This window comes from Corythoichthys intestinalis, chromosome 12, assembly GCF_030265065.1.
Source record: "Corythoichthys intestinalis isolate RoL2023-P3 chromosome 12, ASM3026506v1, whole genome shotgun sequence".
NCBI lineage: Eukaryota > Metazoa > Chordata > Actinopteri > Syngnathiformes > Syngnathidae > Corythoichthys > Corythoichthys intestinalis.
In genome coordinates this window covers 1,078,792-1,098,313 of record NC_080406.1, presented here as the reverse complement: position 1 = coordinate 1,098,313, position 19,522 = coordinate 1,078,792, and the positions used below count along the sequence as shown (strand labels likewise).

General features: G+C 39.4%; 1 protein-coding gene across 4 annotated transcripts in view; it reads left to right on the top strand.

Moving 5' to 3' along the window:
* Nucleotides 1–19,522, top strand: part of LOC130926615 (calsequestrin-2) — a 57,500-nt gene that overhangs the window by 11,541 nt on the left and 26,437 nt on the right. The window contains exons 1-2 of one of the 4 annotated variants that reach the window (XM_057851616.1): nt 23–1,537; nt 9,475–9,602. The exons of 1 other annotated variant lie outside the window; for it this stretch is intronic. Coding sequence is in view for 1 of the 3 variants with exons in the window: in XM_057851619.1 (XP_057707602.1) it covers nt 1,514–1,537 (24 nt within the window). In the remaining 2 variants the exon portion in view is untranslated. Of the gene's footprint in view, nt 1–21; nt 1,538–9,474; nt 9,603–19,522 lie in introns of those variants that run through there. 2 more of the 4 variants (XM_057851618.1, XM_057851619.1) reach the window with 2 other exon arrangements.

The window sequence follows — 19,522 nt, the reverse complement described above, 5'->3', positions numbered from 1 at the left end:
AAATCATTGTTTTTTTTTTTTCATTATATATATATATATATATATATATATATTTTTTTTTTTTTTAAGTATTGTCGGGTGGTTAACATTTTTTTCCCTCAGAACATTTTTTTTGGGGGGGGAAGGATTTTCTCCCATTTTATTACATAATGATTTTTTTGGGGGGTAATTTTTTTTTTTTAATGCTTTGAATGATCTGTTTTTCCATTTTTTTAAAAAATCTTTTTTTGTGTGTGTGTGTGTGTTTTTTTTTTCCAAAAATCAATCATTTTTGTTTGTTTTGTTTTTTGAAGGGAATTTTATTGAGATTATCGATCCATACAGATCAGACATCTTGAGACACTTAAACACAATCGGTTGATGCCAACCTTCCTGGTCCAAACGGATTGGACGTCTATCGCCGTCAACGGCAGCCAGTGAGTTAATATAGGCCTTATTTGACATATGCACTTATCTTTGTTTTTTCTCGTGTTGTGATTGATTTTCTTTGTTGTCGATGTTGACTGGAAGCCGAGTTGCTACTGTAGCGTTTGTGTGGTTTCCGTGAGAGACGAGCAGAGGTGGGTAGAGGAGCCAAAAATTGGTTACTTCAAAATAATATTACTCAAGTAAAATAGACATTCAGAAAATGTACTCGAGTCAAAAAGTATTCGGTGAAAAGACAATTCAAGTCAAGATTAACATTGTAACTGCTGACAATGTCAGATTTTTTTCATCTATATCAGTTTTGTTTTCATCAGCGATAACGAAAATATTTCGTCAATGAACTACTTTTTTTTTCATGACGATGAGGTGACAATGACTAGCTAAAAATGTCTCTCGGGAGACTAAAACATAATGAGACAAATGCCAGTTTTCGTCCAAAATTCACCAGTTTCCCTCATAATGAGTGACATTTTCATATCGCGTATGTAGTTAGCACACATTGTAGCAGTGTTTAAAGAATTTAACGCCTTTTTTCACGCATCCCGCTTCCCTGGAAAGTCCAGGACATTGTACTAAGACATGACTCTGTAAATGTGTGTGTCAATCAACCCGGGAAATTGCTTTCACGCATAAGGGCTACATGTTTAAATCCCAGGATTTAAACAGTGTTTATGTGTGAGTGAAAGGGGCTTTGGTAATTATACACACTCAGCAGGAAAATAATAAATTATTTTCATTTAATTATACCCACCTGCACGCCGTGAACTGTATGTAAAAAAAAAAAAGTTTAAGAGGACGCTCGCCGTTAGCATAGCATTCACATTAGGCTAATGCTAATGCTACGACATAGTCTATGTATTGTTGAAATATCCTAATTTTCTTGATTGTGTGCACCTGTGTGGGTGTGGTGAATAGATGTCCTCCTGCATGCAGTTACTGTGCGTGCAGCGAGCAAGCAACAGCGTTTTCTTTTCCTCCTTGATTTGACAGTTTATATCTGTTTTTGTATGCGGTGCTTTAGCAAACTGGGAAAAGTAGTCGCTGTTAGGGCTTACTCTGCCAGTATGTATACTGTGTGCAAGCCTGCATGGAAACTGGAGACGACACACTGGTGAGTCAGGAAGAGGGCGCGGGGGCACAGCACTTCGCTACAATGCAAGCTAACTATCATTTTTCGTCTCATCAGAAGAAACCCGGCGTCCGTCTCGTCATGTTTTAGTCTCCCTAAATACATTTTAGCTCGTTAATGTCTCGTCATAGTCATGATGATAAAAAAGGATTCGTTAACAAAATATGTTTGTCGTCATCCTTGATGAAAACAACATTGGAATGTAGTGTAGCAGGGTAATGCTAGCGGTTCTTCACAAATCTACTCAAGTAAAACGTGGTAAAACTAATACTGCATTTTTCTTCAAATGTAATGCGTCTCTACCCACCTCTGCAGAAGAGTTTATTTAACAATAGAATACGGATGCTGCTTCCGATTTCCTTGAGTAGATGTCTGTCCGTGTTTCATCAAATACAGCAAACAAGTTTCTCTTCTATTCGGGGGACCATTGTGATCTTATTCTACTGATGAGCTTTGGATGACATCCAATGTTGAAGCACAAATTTCTTTATGATGGTACTTTGCATAGTGTGGTATTGTTGTTCAAAATGTTTTTTTGGTGTTCCATTTCAAAGACCAACAACAAAAATGAAGCTTTTTCTGCACTACTACAGTATAGTGTAACAACCCAAAATAACACTGGTGATTCTGTATTCATCTATATTTTATGCATATCACGTGTTGTGTGTTGAATCAAACAAACAATTTTGATAGCCGTTTATTTTTGCAATAAGTTCATGAAAAAAATGATTTATTCACCCAAAAAAATGAAAGCACTTTTTTTTTTTTTTTTCCATTTGAAATAAAAGATTGGAGTGTTTTTGACAGTTTTTCATAATTATTGGTTAATGACTATTCTTTTTAGAGTTTGTTAGAATCCCCCTCCAACCAAAAAAAGTTTTGAATTAATAAATAATTATTTGGGTGGGTGACTATATTCTTTTTTGAGTACTTTTTAAATATTTTCCCCCCAAACGTTTTTGAACAATTGTTTTTTCTCCAAAGAATATTTTGTTTTTTTTTTTTTTTTTTTTTTTTTTTGGATAGTTTTTCATAATTATTTGTGTTGATGACTCCCTTCTTTTTGGAGTACTTTTCCCCAATAAAATTCCCCCAAAAAAGTTTTGAACAATTTGTTTTTCCTCAAAGAATATTATGTATTGGAATATAATAATATTATTATTATTATTTTGTTTAATACTGTGATTTTTGTTAATTTTTAAAATGATTTTTTTTTTTGTTTTTTTTTTTTTGGGTGCAATATCTATTGACTCCCCCGCCCAAAAAAATGTTTTTTTTTTTTTGTTTTTTTTTTTAATAAATTACCACTTTGGCTTAACTTTCCAAATTTTTTTTCTTTATATGATAATGATTTAAAGCAGCACTAAGTAACCTTTCAACCTTTTATAAAATATTTTAATAACATTTGTGATGTCGACTGACAACTAGTAGAATGACACCTCTTTTATATCTTGAGGGGGTCTGTATCACTTTCACCGGCACTAACTTTGAGAAGGGTGGCAGGAACCCTGCCACACACAAAAAAACCTACAAATGTGCTGACTGCTTTACGGCATATGTCACTTCCCTCTTTCCCCATTCTTTATAAAGATGGAGGTCAATGTGAACGCTTTCGCGCAAATTGTGCAAAGATGACAGAGCAACAAAAGAGTTTGGTCCGAGGAAGTTACGCTATTGTTTAGCCACAGAGGGATTCATTATGTTATTACTATTAATCCTTCACACAGCAGCTGGAAACAAAAATGTCGTTTCATCCATCTGCAGGCGATACGGAAATTATGATTTTACAAATGGTAATTGTCTTCCTTATGGCACTACCGCTTTTGTCCACCAGCGTCGCTAAAATCGACCAAAACTGAAAAATTCCTAGTGTTGCTTTGAGTTATTTCAATTTGGGGGGGGGGGGGGGGTTTGTTTTTCAAGAATGCTCATTCAAACATTGATTTTTTTTATTTATTTTTTTTATTATTGTTTTGAATGAATGTGACTTTACAAAAAGTATATTTTTTTCAGTTTGGAAAAAAAAAATACAAATATTTTAAACCAGTCCTTTTTTTTTTTTGTTTTTTTTTTTTACACTTTATAAATGGAATATTTACAGTAAGAGGCCGAAAAAAGAGCATCTGAACAATTTTGAGCTCGACAACAATGAATGGGCTATCAAAATAGTTTCTCATGAATTTGCCCTAACCTAAATGAGTGGAATAACGATGAGTCTGTTGAATTTAAACATAACATACCCAAGTGTATCTACTGTGCCGCTAAATGACGATTTGTGTTTTTTTGCAAGCGCAACTTTTCTACGACCCTTTACCAAACGTGTCTTAGTGTCCTTTGCGAGACTGGCAATTCAAAAATGACAAAAAAGTTGAACCGGTGTGACAAAGCTATTGCATAAATCAGCTTTGTTCTGTGTACTTTAATCCCAAACTGGACCACCGGTCACTGGGAAAAAAAAAAAAAAAAAAAGAATAATAACACAATGTCACTGGTTTGTTGTGTCAATTGTGATCGTTTTATCAATGTCAGGCAGGACTGATTGTTACGATGATGATCAATGTTTGGGAAAGCTTTAAACTTTTCAGCTTTTTGGGGGGGGGGGGGTGGATATTGTTATTTTTATGGAGTTTGAAGAGGTTTTAAATAAAGAATTTTGTGGAAATCGAAAAAGTTTCAGGTCTTCTTAGTTGTCCAGTTAGAATCACAATTGAAACTAGAAACTGCAATTTCTGGAGAAATGACTCTGGGTCTGTTAGGTTTTGTGTTGGTTTTCTCCTAGTGTGACTTGTCTCTGTGATTGCCCATTGATTTCACCTGTTGTACCTCCTAGTGTATCCTCCAACATGCATCCTCCTGTGCTCACCTGTTCTTCGTTGTGTCGTTACCCCTTGTCTGTGTGTGTGTATATAAGCTTCCAGTTTCTTTTCACTCCTGGTTGCGTCATTGTCAATGTCAGAGTCTCTGTCTATGTATGTGTCAACGTCACTTTCAAGTACTGTCCAAGCGCTCGTGTACCAGTCCCTCCGTTTAAGTAAGTTTTGGTTTGAACATTGCCTTTATGATCCCCAGTCCTTTTGGTTGTACTTTGTGCTCTTGGTTAGTTGTTATTGAAACGTGTTTTGAGTTCACCGCCACGTGCCTTGTTGCTTTTTTTTCCCCTGCAATTGGGTCCACACCACCTGCCTGCCCGCGTTTTCCCTGACAGGGTCTTTGCAATGTGGAGATGCAGATCTTAGTCCCGCCCAGGTTGATTTAAGGACATTTCGGGGACAATATCAAGTCACTTCTTGTTGATTTGGGGGGCATGTCCTTGTCATATCAGGACATATGGGGGACAAGTCCTATTGATATCTGGTCATTTCCTATTGATTTTTTTTTTTTTTTGCCATGGGAAATTAGGACGTCAATGGCATCGACTTACATTTGCGTTTATGGAATCCAAGTACATTGGCATCAATAGAATCAACAAACATGGCCGTCAATGGCACTAAACAAAGTAAATGTCAGTGAAAATGAATGCAAAATTTGGACGTCCATGGCCGTCAATGGCATCGACTTGCATATATGCATTAATGGAATCCAAGTACATTGGCTTCAATAGAGTTGACATACATGGCTGTCAATGGCTTCTGTCTAAATTGGCCTCAATGCAATGTTAATGCCATTGGAAATGAATGGGAAATTTGGACGTCAATGGCATCGACTTCCATGTGCATTGATGCAATCTCGAACATTTGGGGGACATGTCCTATTGACATCTGGTCGTTTCCTGTTGATTTGGGGACATTAATTTTTTTGTCGTTGAAAATAAATAGGAAATTTGGACGTCCATGGCCGTCAATGGCATCGATTTACATATGCGTCAATAGAATCCAAGTATACCGGGATAAATAGATTCGATATACATGGCCGTCAATGGCATCAATGCAATGTAAATTCTATTGGAAGTGAATGAATGGGAAGGTTCCCACAAAAAATGAATGGGAAAGTTTTTGGCAAATTTCCGGGCAAACTTTTATGCCCCTCACTGTCTTTCCTTTCAAACAAATGAAGTCATCGCCGAGTATGACTCAATCAAATCATCATCAATAATAATCTAAGATGCAGCTAATATTATCTCTTAATTTGTTTTGAACAGAAACATGAACTCATCCCCGCATGGAGAACTGGTTTTCTGCGATTTGGTGTTTTAGTTGTTATTGCCTTTCTGCTGCTTTAGCGATTACATAAATCCCTGGCACGGTTGGAGTAATCTGTTGACATGCAAGCCGCCGCCAAGTCACGTTGAGCATTTATCAGTTTTGCCTTTTGCTATTCCAAAAAGGAGTATTTTTCTTCTCCTGCCCCTTTCCTGTCAACTTGGAGGAAATTAAGCAGCAGAGCATTTTCATTTTTTTTTTGTTTTTTAACCCTTCCACTTCCTCATTTACTTTGAGGAAGTATGCAATCTCGTTCTCTGTTACCGTGACTTTAACCGCGTGATCTGTTGCGTGATGCAATTGAAAATTTAGCATTAGCATTAACTCATTCACTGCCAGCCCATGTCAGTAAGTGTTGTGCTACTTGGTAAAAGAAGGAAATTGATGTCGTCCACTCCATTTCAGCTGGGAGTTCAGTTAAAGAGTTAAAGCTATTCCTATTCATTTTGGGTCACTTCCTGTTCAATACCCCAAAATCAACAGGAAGTGACCCAGAAATTTTCCAAAATCTACAGGAAGTAACCCAGAAAGCCCCCCAAAATCAACAGGAAGGGCATTTAAAGGTCACTTCTTTTTGACCCAGAAATTCCCCCCAAATCGGGGGTCAGCAACCCGTGGCTCTAGAGCCACATGTGCCTCTTCAGCGCTGCCCTAGTGGCTCCCGGAAGCTTTTTCAAAAATGTTTGATAATGGAAAAATGGTGTGGCGTCTCCGCTCGTCTGCGTGGCTGTCGCGCGCCTGGAGGGGCTCGCGTGCCAGTGCCGCGATTGGGCGGCGTAGGGTCGGTCGCCAACGGGCTTACACTCACAAGGGATTCACACGATTACTGGGTTCTAGATGACAGAGCTGATTTGTGTAAACGCTACCTCTTTCAATCACTTAGTTTATAGACTCCCCCACCCCCGTCCCCCTTTTTCCCTGGTCAACAGGCCCCCCACATGGTGTCAACGGGAAATGCATCTAGCTGACGATAGCACCAACATATTAGTAGTTAGTGTAGACGTTCAATGTATTTCTTTTCTTTCTTCTCTTGTTTCTTCTGTTCCCCCATAACCCCTTCCTGTTCGCTGCTTTGTCATAATAAACTAGGTATGTTGAATGATCACAATGGGAGTATGTCAGACTCTCAATGCGAAACATTAAAACTTCAGACCATCCGGGCACTTAGACTTCCATTCTCGTCAAACAGCTGAACAGGACAGTTTAAAAAAAAAAAAAGTGGAAAAAGATGTGTTTTATAATGGTTTCTGTAGGAGGACAAACGTGAAACCAACAGTATTCTAATTCAATAATATTGTAATGAAGTTGAAGCGGCATCGCACGACAGAGTAGTCACATGGTGTGTCATTCTCAATAGGATGCACTGCAGAGAAAATAAACATTTATCGTATTTTACACACTATAAGGTGCATCGGAGTATAAGACATATCTTTAACTCATTCACTCCCAGCCATTTTCACCGGTGCAACCCCCGGCGCTCCTGGCCGTTTTACTGGATTTTGACTGATTTCGCAAGGCCCACAGAAAATTCAGTTCTATTGCCATATAAACATGGAACCCACCAAAAGAAAGATTAGGCTCTCTTCTTTCAGTAGGAAAAAAGTTCATATCTTTTTCCATTCATTAGAAATCGGCATTAGAAAATAGCTTAGTTTGAGCAATTTCTGATGAAAAAATAGAGAAATTGAGCTTTTTGTGAAAGCATACATTTCAAACATTGACTTTAACACAGCTATTTTTTGCTTTAGTTGCATCCCCAACATCTGAATAATGTTTTCCTTTTACAAAATAACAGAAACAAAAAGACAAATAGAGCTTTTGATAGCAAAGTAAAAATTTATTTACACATAACTAAACTATTGAACTGAGAGATGACGCTGTTGTGGCCGCAACAACTTTTCCCCCATCGCCGCCTGTCTCATCAAGATGGAGTTTTTTTTAGTCTTTTGTGGTGACCACTGCCTTGTGGAAGAGTTCGCCTGGGAAACTTGTGTTCCTGGGGTAGAACTGGTTTAGCCGTGCGCCTTTCTGTGCGGGGGACGCGAGCACGGCGGCGCAGGCTCTGCTCGGTGAGCAGCACTGACTCAATGGCACCGTCTGCTGCACTGGCGGTCCCGGTCGTTCTGCTCGGTCGTCCGCCGCCTGGCATCCTGAACGTCCATTTGGTTGCCTTCCGCCGGCGGCCCGGCTGTTCGTTCCGTTGAATCGGGTTGCGGGTCCAAATGCACGACTGCCCTCCAGTGGCTAGTTTTATTGCTTTAAAATGGATTTTCAGCATTGTGCTATTGTGCTTTGGAACTAGGTTGAATCAGAACCTAGAGATGTCTCTTGTGGAAAAAAAGTAAAAGACGTATAAGAACGTCTTTGGGACACTGAAACATTTAAAAATCAAAGGTATTTAAATGTTTTTGGGCGCAAATAAGTTAATGAATGGCCCATTTGAAAACTATATAATTTTATATATGGTGCATTGCATTATAAGGCGCAGTAGTAGTATTACTAGTGTTTGGGGTTACATTACGCATCCACTAGATGGAGCTGCGCTTAAGGGATAGTCATGCGATGTTAACCAATATTGATCCATACATAAGGCACATTTTTGGCTTTTGAGAAAATTGAAGGCTTTTAGTTGCGCCTTAAAGAGCGGAAAATACAGTAGTCATGAATGCTCACTATGTATTTGTAGCCAACTTAGTCATTTTTGGAGTAGCCTACTATAGCTATTTTAGCTATATACAACATGTGCTGCCTTCATTATAAGGCTTCTAAAAGGCTTTTAATTTTTTGCGGCTCCAGACATATATTTTGTTTTTTAAGTCCAATACGGCTCTTTCAACATTTTGGGTTGCCGACCCTTGCCCCAAATCAAAAGAAAGTGAGCAAAAATCAACAGGAAATGATCTAAAATACTCCAAATTTAACTCATGGGCTGCCCTTGACGGCCACAGTTCCGTTCGAAGTGGGAGGTTTTGCAGCAAATGAATGAATGTTCAGCTACAGGTCAATCCCTGTTCATTTTAGGGCATTTAAAGGTTACTTCCTGAAAAAATGAAACAGGAAGTGACCCAGATATGCTCCAAAATCAACAGGAAGTGACCTAAAATGAGCTCACGGGCCAGCTATTGATGGCCACAGATCCGATTGAAGTGGGAGGGATGGCAGTGAATGAACACATGTTCAGGTACGGGTCAAACTGTCATTGTCGGGTATCTAAAGGTCACTTCCTGTTGGATGACTGAGAAATTTCCCCAAAATCAACAGGAAATAAGTTTAAATGGCCCAAATTTTACTGACAGGCTGCCATTGACGGCCACAGATCCGTTTGAAGAGGGAGGGTGGCAGCGAATGTTCAGCTACAGGTCAATCCCTGTTCATTTTAGGGAATTCAAAGGTCACTTCCTGTTGAAAATAAATAGAAAGTGAGCCAGAAATGCTCCAAATTCAACATGAAGTGACTGAAAATCAACAGGAAAATGACGTAAAATGCCCCAAAATTAACACATTGGCTACCATCAACAGTGCTAGACATCCAATTTATTCAAAGTGCGAGGGTGGTGACGGAAGTTCGTTTGCCGCCACCCTCCCACTTCAAATGGATTGGACGTCTACTCTTTTCAATTGACAGAAGAAGGTTGAAAAGAGCTCGTTTTTCTGTTCATTAGTTGTAGAATGATTTCCTGACTTCGAAAGTTGTTGTTGGCCCTTTGTCTCTGTCTAAAGGAAAGCGGCGCCGCTGGAAAACTACTGGCATCCCAGGCCGGGCTTTGTTCATTGTCTGGCGTCGGACAGGCCCGAAAGAAGCACGCGGCGGCTTCTGTGACCGATGCGGCAAAGCCCTTCACGCCTACGTATGAAAAGATGGGATTCGTCTGGGCTTGTAAAACACGTATTGTTGTGGATTTAGACAGTAAACTCGGGGCGACCCCTTTCCTAGCCCCGAGGCCGTACGTTTTGCACTTTTTCTTCCTGTAGGCTGCGTGACGAATAGAACGATTAAGAGATGACGCAAGTATTGATTTTTAGTGCTCGGGTTCAAGTCTGTGCTTCCTCATGACAACAGCACCACATTTAGTTAGTAGTGATTTACTATCATTTTGGCAAACCCCTGGTTACTTCCTGATACAACTTGCGATACAAAGGTTACGATGAAGATTATCTCACCATTTGGCAATATACAGTGCTGGCCAAATAGTATTGGCACCCCTGCAATTCTGTCAGATAATGCTCAATTTAAAAAAAAAAAAAAAAAAACATCATTATACAGAAAACTCCAAAAATGGGCCAGACAAAAGTATTGGCACCCTCAGCTTGATACTTGGTAGCACGTCCTTTAGACAAAATAACTGCGAACAACCGCTTCCGGTATCCAGCAATGAGTTTCTTACAATTCTTCTTTGGCCAACTGCTCCAGGTGTCTGAGATTTGAAGGGTGCCATTGTGTTCTATGGACTCATTGCTGGCCACTTTAGAATTCTCCAGTGCTTTCCCTTAAAGCATTTTCTAGTGCTTTTTGAAGTGTGTTTTGGGTCACTGTCCTGCTGGAAGACTGTTTTACTGAAAAGTTCCGGGTTCGCAGTGAGTCAGCAACACGCACACTTTTGCGAAATATATGATGTTTATTGCAGAAAAAGAAAAAGAACAACAACAATAACGCTAGATATAGATTGTCACTTCAAAAAAAATCCCCGCGCTACTGTTAAAGCACACAAGATATTCCTTTGAGCAATCAAAACTCTTACCTTTGACAAGCGGGGGGAGAGCCGACACCCCGGTAGAGCTGCAGAGGAATACAAGCTGGGCGTCCGTACGCAAACCCACAGCAGACTCTAACCGAAGAGGGAAAAATCCCCAGCTCTTATAGTGGTGCACCATGTGAGAGCAGAGATGGCCAGTCCCTTCCCTCAGGTGACGAGCCATTTGCCCAATGGTATCGTTACACGTGTTTTGACACGTTTTGCAATCGCACATCACAAAGACGTCAAAGTGGCGAGGAAAACAAGGTAAAGGGTATCGTACATCACAAAGGCGCCAAAGTGGCGAAGATAACAAGGTTACAGTCACAAAGGGAATCATCACAATATGCTGATTCACTCCGGGTCATATTATATTTATCCCATCAAACCCCCATGATGTCTGAGGGAGACCCAGCTTTCTACATTATGCTGCAAATTTTGTTGGTTGTCTTCAGACTTCATAATGCAATGCACATAGTCAAGCAGTCCACTGCCAGAGGCAGCAAAGCAGCCCCAAAACATCAGGGGACCTTACTTGACTGTGGGGACCATGTTCTTTTCTTTGAAGTCCTAGTTTCCCCCCCCCCCCTTTAAACTCTGTTAATGCCTTTTCCTAAAAAGCTCTACTTTTGGCTCATCTGACCAGAAAACATTCTTCCAAAATGTTTTTGGCTTTCTCAGATAAGTTTTGGCAAACTCCAGTCTGTTTTTTTTTTTTTTTATGTCACTGGATCAGAAGTGGGTTCTTTGTGGGTATCCTAACATAGAGTCCCTTTTCATTCAGATGCCGACGGATAGTGCGGGTTGACGCTGTCGTGCCCTCGGACCGCGGGACAGCTTGAACTTGTTTGGATGTTAGTTGAGGTTTTTTTATCCACCATCCACACAATCTTTCGTTGAAATGTCTTGTCAATTTTTCTTTTCCGTTCACATCTAGGGAGGTTAGCCATAGTGCTGTGGGCTTTACACTTATTGATGACACTGCACACGGTAGACACAGGAACATTCAGGTCTTTTTGGAGATGGACTTGTAGCCTTGAGATTGCCCATGCTTCCTCATAATTTTGCTTCCCAAGTCCTCAGACAGTTCTTTGGTCTTCTTTCTTTTCTCCATGCTCAATGTGGTACACACAAGGACAAAAGACAGGTTGAGTCAACTTTAACCCATTTTAACTGGCTGCAAGGGTGATTTAGTTATTGCCACAGGTAAGTAACGGGCTGTTAATTACACAAATTAGAGAAGCATCACATGACTTTTCAAAGGGTGCCAATACTTTTGTCAGGCCCATTTTTGGAGTTTTGTGTATTTTTTTTTTTGTCCCCCATTCTCTTTTGTGTTTTTTCATTGCAAGCAAAATAGGGTTGACTTGTCCCGTGTTGCCCACTGGCGCTCTGTGCTGATGGTGGGATTTTATAACACGGACATTACATCATTTTTGGTCGGCATCGGCTGTCAATGTTGGTCAAATTTGTTTTGTTCCAGAATGAGCGTTCCTGATGTCGTAACTGCAGCTAATTCAAGCTCATCAAGACTGTATTCAAGCCTAGGCCATCCAAGAGAAGGCTGTTGAGATATCACGGTTGCATGTATTTTTGTTTGTATTTCATAAACCCTTGAACGCATCCCTCCGTTGTTTTCCGCTTTGAAGTACAACCTACTTTCTGCAGTTGCGGACCCCAAACATCGGCAACAAAATAAAGCACACATTTCCAAAGATGGACCATGGACTCTCTTCCTTGGTTCTACGATCCCATAGATATTTAATTTCGTTATGTTTTCAGTTTAATTTAGCTATTTCCAGCGTGCTATATTGATAATTTCCATGTTTGTTTACCATTTTTCATCTTACTGCGAAGAGACAGGAAGTGACGATCGGCCCCCGCCGTGATATTTACGTCAAAAGCCATCATGCTGTGACCCGGGAATTTAACGCCTGCTTTCACGCACAGCGCTTCCCAGGAAAGTCCCGGACATTGTACTAAGACACGGCCTGTGAAATGTCCGCGTAATCTCCGTGTCGATGTACCCAGGAAATTGCTTTCACATATAAGGGCTACCCGTTTAAATCCCAGGATTTTAACGGTGTTCAGGTATGTGTGAAAGGGGCTAAAATGAACAAGAAGGAAGACTGACTGTGAATGTTCTGGCTTCAGTGACAACGAAGGTGATGGAAAACCTTGAAAATTGACATGTAAAACATGAAAAACGGCACTAAAAGGCAAAAAAAAACTGGGTGAAAAATGTGGCGGGGGGGGCAGCAAACTGCAAAGATAACTCTAAAATTCTGGCAAAAACGCACACAAAAAAAACCCCATCAATACCCGAAAGAAAAAGACAATTTAGTTGACATCTTAATTTTAGTCATTCTAGGGCACTCATTGACTGCCAGTGACAGCACTAGACGTCCAATTTTCTTTAGACAGGGAGGGGGCTGAATAAACAACGTTCATTCATTCACCCAGTCCAAACCTAACCCATCCACCGCTGTCAGAGGCAGCCATTGTGTTAACTTTGCAACATTTTGCTAGCTACCCATTGGTTCCCTTTTTTAAACCGCGACACCTTTTCAAAACGATGTATAGTTTCTTGGCAGAAGCGAGTATCTCGATAACTACTAGCTAGCAAGCAACATCTTCAATTTGGCTATAGAAGTCTCTCACCAAGGTGCCCTTGAGCACTGTTTTGGCAGCCTTTTGTGCTAGCTTTGGACTCGCATGTGTGGCATCTGGTTCCCTTAGAGCAGTGCTTCTCAAATATTTTCTGTTATGCCCCCCCCCCCCAGGAAGCGTAAACGTTCCACGCCCCCCCAACTCTGCCGCCAATGTAAAGATACTGTATAATTTGTATATAAAATCATTATTATAAGTACACCTCTGCATAACATTGTGTTCTTTTCAATATTAAAGAAAAAAGCAATATAGATCAACTTACAAAAGTGTAAAAAAAAAAAAATAATTTTTTTTTAAAAACAAAAAACATCCATACTGTAAAAATTCACTCGATACATTTTTTGACCGTTTGATACTGAAAAATAAAATATTTAATAAAATCAATAAATAATAATAAATTCTAATTCATTTAACAACATTAACTCACAAGGACAGTATGCCAAACAATTAGACTGAAAAAGCAAAAATTAATAGAACAAAAACGACTGTCATTGGACAGAGGGACAGTTTTTATTTTTGCTGCAGGCAGTAGCAGCTCCTTCCCTATGGTGTGGGGTCATTTTGCACAATTTTCGGCACATTTTCGCTGAAAAAAAAATATTTCCTGCCGCTCGCTGCAAACATTTTTAGACAAAGTACACAGACTGGCCTTTCCTCGTTGAAAATGAGAGCGGCACTGCCACTCACCGAGTGGATGTGCAATTACTTTTTTACCGTACTAGAATAAAGTGTATGTTCCCCAAGGTCACATGCGCCACCCCCAGCATCGCTCTGCGCCCCCTTGGGGGGGCCCGCCCCACTATTTGAGAAGTACTACCTTAGAGCCTAGCAACACCAATGACTGTAACAGAAATACAGTGAGTTTTGAGAAAGGCCTGTTAAACAAGCTGTGTAAATAACCTTTCTTTAGAGAATGGTGAGTCACCTCAATGACTTTTTATGAGTGCTCGTAAAACCGGCAAGTGTCCTCTTTAAATTGGTTGCCTAACGGGGGTGAGGATTTGCCAAAAGGGAGGAGTACCAAAAAATGTTACTTTTTGACCAAAGAGACAATCGTTTTGTTCCAACTACGTAGCCTGCATTTTTTTCCTAATGAGTCACCAAATTTACTCTGCAAGTTACTTTTGCTACATTTCCCCCCCATAACTTCAAGTTAATTTTGCAACAAAAAAAACTCTTACAACATTATTTTTGCAACAAATTTACCTCTACGACAGCAAATTATTTTCCCTACCACTTAAAGTTATTGAAGCTAAAAGTTTTTTTTTTTTTTTTTTTTTTTCTTTTCTACAGCCAAAAGTTACCTATACACCAAATTGACGTAACTACAAGTGAGTTTTGGCAAAACTACATTTTTTTTCAAGTACCTTTGCACCGAATTCATCACTAAAACTACAAGTTAGTTGCCTAGACAAGTTTTCAGACAACTACTATGTACAGTGATATGAAAAAGTTTCTCGCATTTCTGCATAAAAGTACTATCTTTCGACTTTGTCAAAATCACACAGATGAGAAAACTGTCTGCTTTAACTAAACCCCCCCCCCCCCCAAATATTTATAGGTTTTCATATATTAATGAGGATAGTATGCAAACAATGACAGAAGGGGGAAAATAAGTAAGTGAACCATCACATATTTTGTGCCCCCCCTCCTTTGGCAACAATAACTTCAACCAGACTCTTCCTACAGTTGCAGATCAGCGGCACATCAATCAGGACTAATCTTGGCCCTTCTTCTCTACAAAACTGCTGTAGTTACCTGTAGTTACTGCTGTTACCTCTCTGAATATTCTGCGCTGGCGTCATCTTTGTTGGATGCCCACTCCTTGGGAGAGAAGCAACAGTGCTAAACTCTCTCCATTTGTAGACAACTTCTCTGACTGTTGATTGATGAACATCCAGACTTTTAGAGATGGTTTTGTATCCTTTCCCAGCTTTATACAAATAAACAATTCTTGATCTTAGGTCTTCAGACAGCTCTTTTGAGTGAGCCATGATGCACATCAGACAATGCTTCTCATCAAGACATTTCTTACCAGGGGTGTGTTTTATAGTGGGCAGGGCGGCTTTAAAACACTCATCCGTGATTGGGCACACACCTGACTTAAATTGTTTGGCAGAGGGTTCACTTACTTATTTTTCTCCCTTCTGTCATTGTTTGCATGTTATCCTCATTAAAATATGAAAACCTATAAATGTTTGGGTGGTTTTAGTTAAAGCAGACACTGCGTTTTCACCTGTGTGATTTTGACAAAGATCAGATCACATTTAATGGTGATTTTATGCAGAAATGTGACAAATTCCAAAAGGTTCAGATACTTTTTCATACCACTGTAGTTTTGATGGAACTACCATTTTTTTCCTCAAGTCATTTTGCCACATTTTTTCTTAGTTTAACTAAAGCCACCTTTTTTGGTACATTTACTAGTTGATTTTGCTACATTTTCTCTCTGACTGAAAGGTAGTTTTTCTGAAATATAGCTCTTCCACTACTAGATAACTTTTCAACGCTTTTTTTCTCCAAGTTAGACAGTACTTTTGCACCTTTTTTCTCCAGTGATCAAAGGGAATCTCCTTGAGTCACGCTGTTAGCAGGTTGAATTGGAAATCCCTCTGAGGAAAATCCTGTTTCATGAGTTATTAAAAAAAAAAAGCGGTAATAGCTGCTGGGATTTTAAAAAATCATTGATTCGCAACAGGGTTTGGCAAGGATGCGGGCTAATTAGTCACGTCGTCACATGCTAGCGAAAAGCGGGCCGACTCATTTGGATTACCCTCCGGCGTCACCCGAATAAATGCTTTGATTGGCACGCAAGACGGTCTACCGTTGATGGCGATAGACGTCCACTCCATTTGACCTGGAAATATAGCGCGTTTGTTGTTGTCGGGGTTATTGCTGTGTGACCGCTTCGTGTGGCCATTCGCTTCCGAACACACACCTACTTGTCTCCGCGGTTCTTCCATTTAAAAAAAAATTTTTTTTAATGCAATTGCTAACCTCCATGCAAAAAAATTGTCGTTGTGGCAAAATGAGGTTGTGGGGGGGGAATGTAGTTGCAGCTAAATTAACTTGTAAAAAAAAAAAAAAAAAAAAAAAAGTATAACAAAACTTTGTGTTGTACAGGTAAATTTGGTACATTATTAATACAGTACAGTACAGTATTAGTCAAAGTTATTGTACATTTAACTGGTATTTGTAGAGGTTAATCTGGTGTTAAAGTACCTTTTTAGTTGTAGAAAAAAAAGAGTTGTGACACAATTAACATGTAGTCTGGTTAATTTGGTGTCAACGCAAATTGTAGCTGTACAGAAAAAAATGTCTTCCCTAAATTAACTAAAAATAGTTGTCGCTAGACTACCTTAATTTTTGCACTATAAGGCGCACCTGACTATAAGCCACAACCCACCAAATTTGACACAAAAACGACATTTATTCATAGATAAGCCGCACCGGACTATAAGCCGCAGCTGTCCTCACTGTATTATGGGATATTTACACCAAAAGATATTAACCGGTAACACGTTCTTTGACAACGGCATCATACGACTGTCATAAGACCAAATGAACCACCACGAAGCTTTGAACCAATTGGCTGCAAAGCTTCATTGCTTCATTTGGCCATCACGGCTCCCACGGGGGGGACAGTCAACCTCTGCTGCCATCTGCTGTCAACACTTTTCCAACATGCCTCCTAGCATCCATTGCAGCGCTACAGATGTAAATAACAATCAAAATTTATATTCTGTGCTAATTATTTCTTCAGTTACTGTTTCAATTGTTTCATCAATTGCTAGTTATGGTATTTGTTAACACTTTATTAGACAGTAGCGCCATAAGACTGTCATTAGACAATCATATTTATGACATGATAGTGTCATGAGCATTAATGAATGCTTATTACAGATGTCATTTAGTGTTATCTGCCAAAATATCTCACTTTTGAATGGATGTAAAAGATCCGAGCTGGACATAAATGTGACGGTCTTATGACGCTGCTGTCAAATAAAGTGTTACCTATTAACCCAAATAAATCAATAAATGAGCCGCACTGGGCTATAAGCCGCAGGATTCAAAATGAAGGAAAAAAGTAGCTGCTTATAGTCCGAAAATGACGTTAATTTGCAGTTGCAGAGGTACATTTGTTGCAACAGTAACTTGTCGTCATATAAAAAATGTAGTTTTGATCAAACTAACTCGTATTGTTGCAAATGTAACTTTTAGCTGTAGAAAAAAAATGTAATCAGGTCGATTTGGTGAATTGGCAATTGTGCAAAATGAACTTGTAGTTGTTCAAAAATACAGTTGCAGCAACACTAACTGGCTGCCGTAGGGATCAAGTTGGTGCTAAAATAAATTGTATTTGTAGGCAAAAATTTGAGCAAAATAATAACATGGCTCATGTTAGTTAAAAATGTAGGTTGATGGGAGCAAAACAAGTCTTATCGCTTTACGGGCAAGCAGCAGGACTATGCATTTCCAGCTTGAGAAAGTAGGTGAAGGTGAACGGAAAACTTCAAAAGACGCCTCGGGCCACAAAAACCATGTTTATGTTTCAGCTGGCTGATGTTTGGACCCTTATCTTATCGTTTGTCTTTTTTGACCCATCGGATTGGCCTTGAATGCCTGCCTTCCGCTAGCGTGTGGGCTAATAAGCTACATTTTGAAGACACGTTGGTAAGGAGACCAAAAATTGCTTTAAAAAGCTTCGAGCTGTGTATCGCCACGCCCGCTCTCAAACAGAATACAAAACAAACAGTTGCACCTTGTTTGTTTAACCCCTGAATTTACATTAAACAAATATACATTTAAAAAAGCATTGTGGAATACATAAGTGCGTTAAAAATAAACAAAATATTGTCAATTAGATTGAAAAATACAACTCATAATTGGAATTATAATCATCATTTTAAAAAATAATTGGGAAAAAAAAATCACAATATTCCTTTTTATTTTATTCATTTTTAAAAATCATAATTTATAATCATTTTTAAAAAATCTAAAACAAAAAGCTTAAAATTAATTCCCTCTAAAAATTCATAGCATTCGAAAAACATTAAAATCCTAATAAACATGCACAAAAAACTTGAATAAAATTCCAATAAGTAAAAAATACAAAAATGTTCTGAAGGGGGGGGTCACATTTTTTAATTAATCTAAACACCCCCACCCCAAAATCGTAAAAACAATATTCATAAAAGTGGAGGGGGAAAAAAATCCCAATTTTCATTCAAAGAAAAAAAAATCCATATAATTAAAAGATACAAAAATGTGTCCCAAAAAAAATCAGTTTTTAAAAAGTCTTTTTAAAAAAAATAAATAAATAAAAAACCTGGGACCTCCGCCCCCATCCCCGTCAAATCATAATAATCATTCAAACAAAGAGGAGGAAGAAAAAAATCACAAATATCATAATTATTCTCAAATTAAAAAAAAACAAAAAAACAATTCCCCCAAAAAAATCAGAATAATCGTAACAAAAATCACAATAATTCTGCCAGCCCCTCTCAGTCCAAATATTTTGGACGTGAACGGCAACAAATGGCATCATGTGACTTTGCACGTCAATTCAAGATTTATATAACATCTGCTCTTTTCTGCAAATGTCAGCTTTTCCTGGAGGTGGTATGATGTCACGGCGCCTCGCCGGCTATTAGTTGAAGATCACACGACCCCTTCGGAAGCCACCTTCAACTCATTCGCTGACAACCCCTCTGTTGCTATCGTACTTAGAAAATGTTTTATGTGTGTTGAAGTATTAACGGCAATTGCTGTCCAATCCGTTCGTCCGTCCAAATGAATTGGGACTTCAATGCCATTTGAAATTCAACCCATCGGACGTTTTCGGACTCACGCCTGTGTTAGTTTGTTGTTGGCTTACTGCTTACCATGTTGGGTTAACCCAGTACTTCTCAAATGGTGGGGCGCGCCCCCCCAGGGGGGCGCAGAGCGATGCCAGGGGTGGCGCAAGTGACCTCGGGGAACATGCTTTTTTTTTTTTTTTTTTTTGCCGTACTAGAATAAAGTGTACTTGCACATCCACTCCGTAGGTAGCAGTGGCGCTCTCATTTTCAAAGTGCGTGAAGTATTTTTGAAGTAAGCAAGAGCACACGGAAGAGACTCATGCAAAACTGGACTCACGCAGCGACCCACTGTCTTCTCTGGTCCTCACGTGTCCGGCCGAGAAGTGCCGTTTTCGGCTTGGGATCGTCACGACCACCGCCCTCACCTACGGTTCTCCCTCGGCCGCCGAGAATGCGCTTTTTTCGGGCCGTTTGCCTTTTGGCTTTGACTTTTAATATAGTGGGAAATGAGGAAAGACCACTGTTTACTAAGTCTAAAAATGATTATAGCGGAGAGTCTGAAGC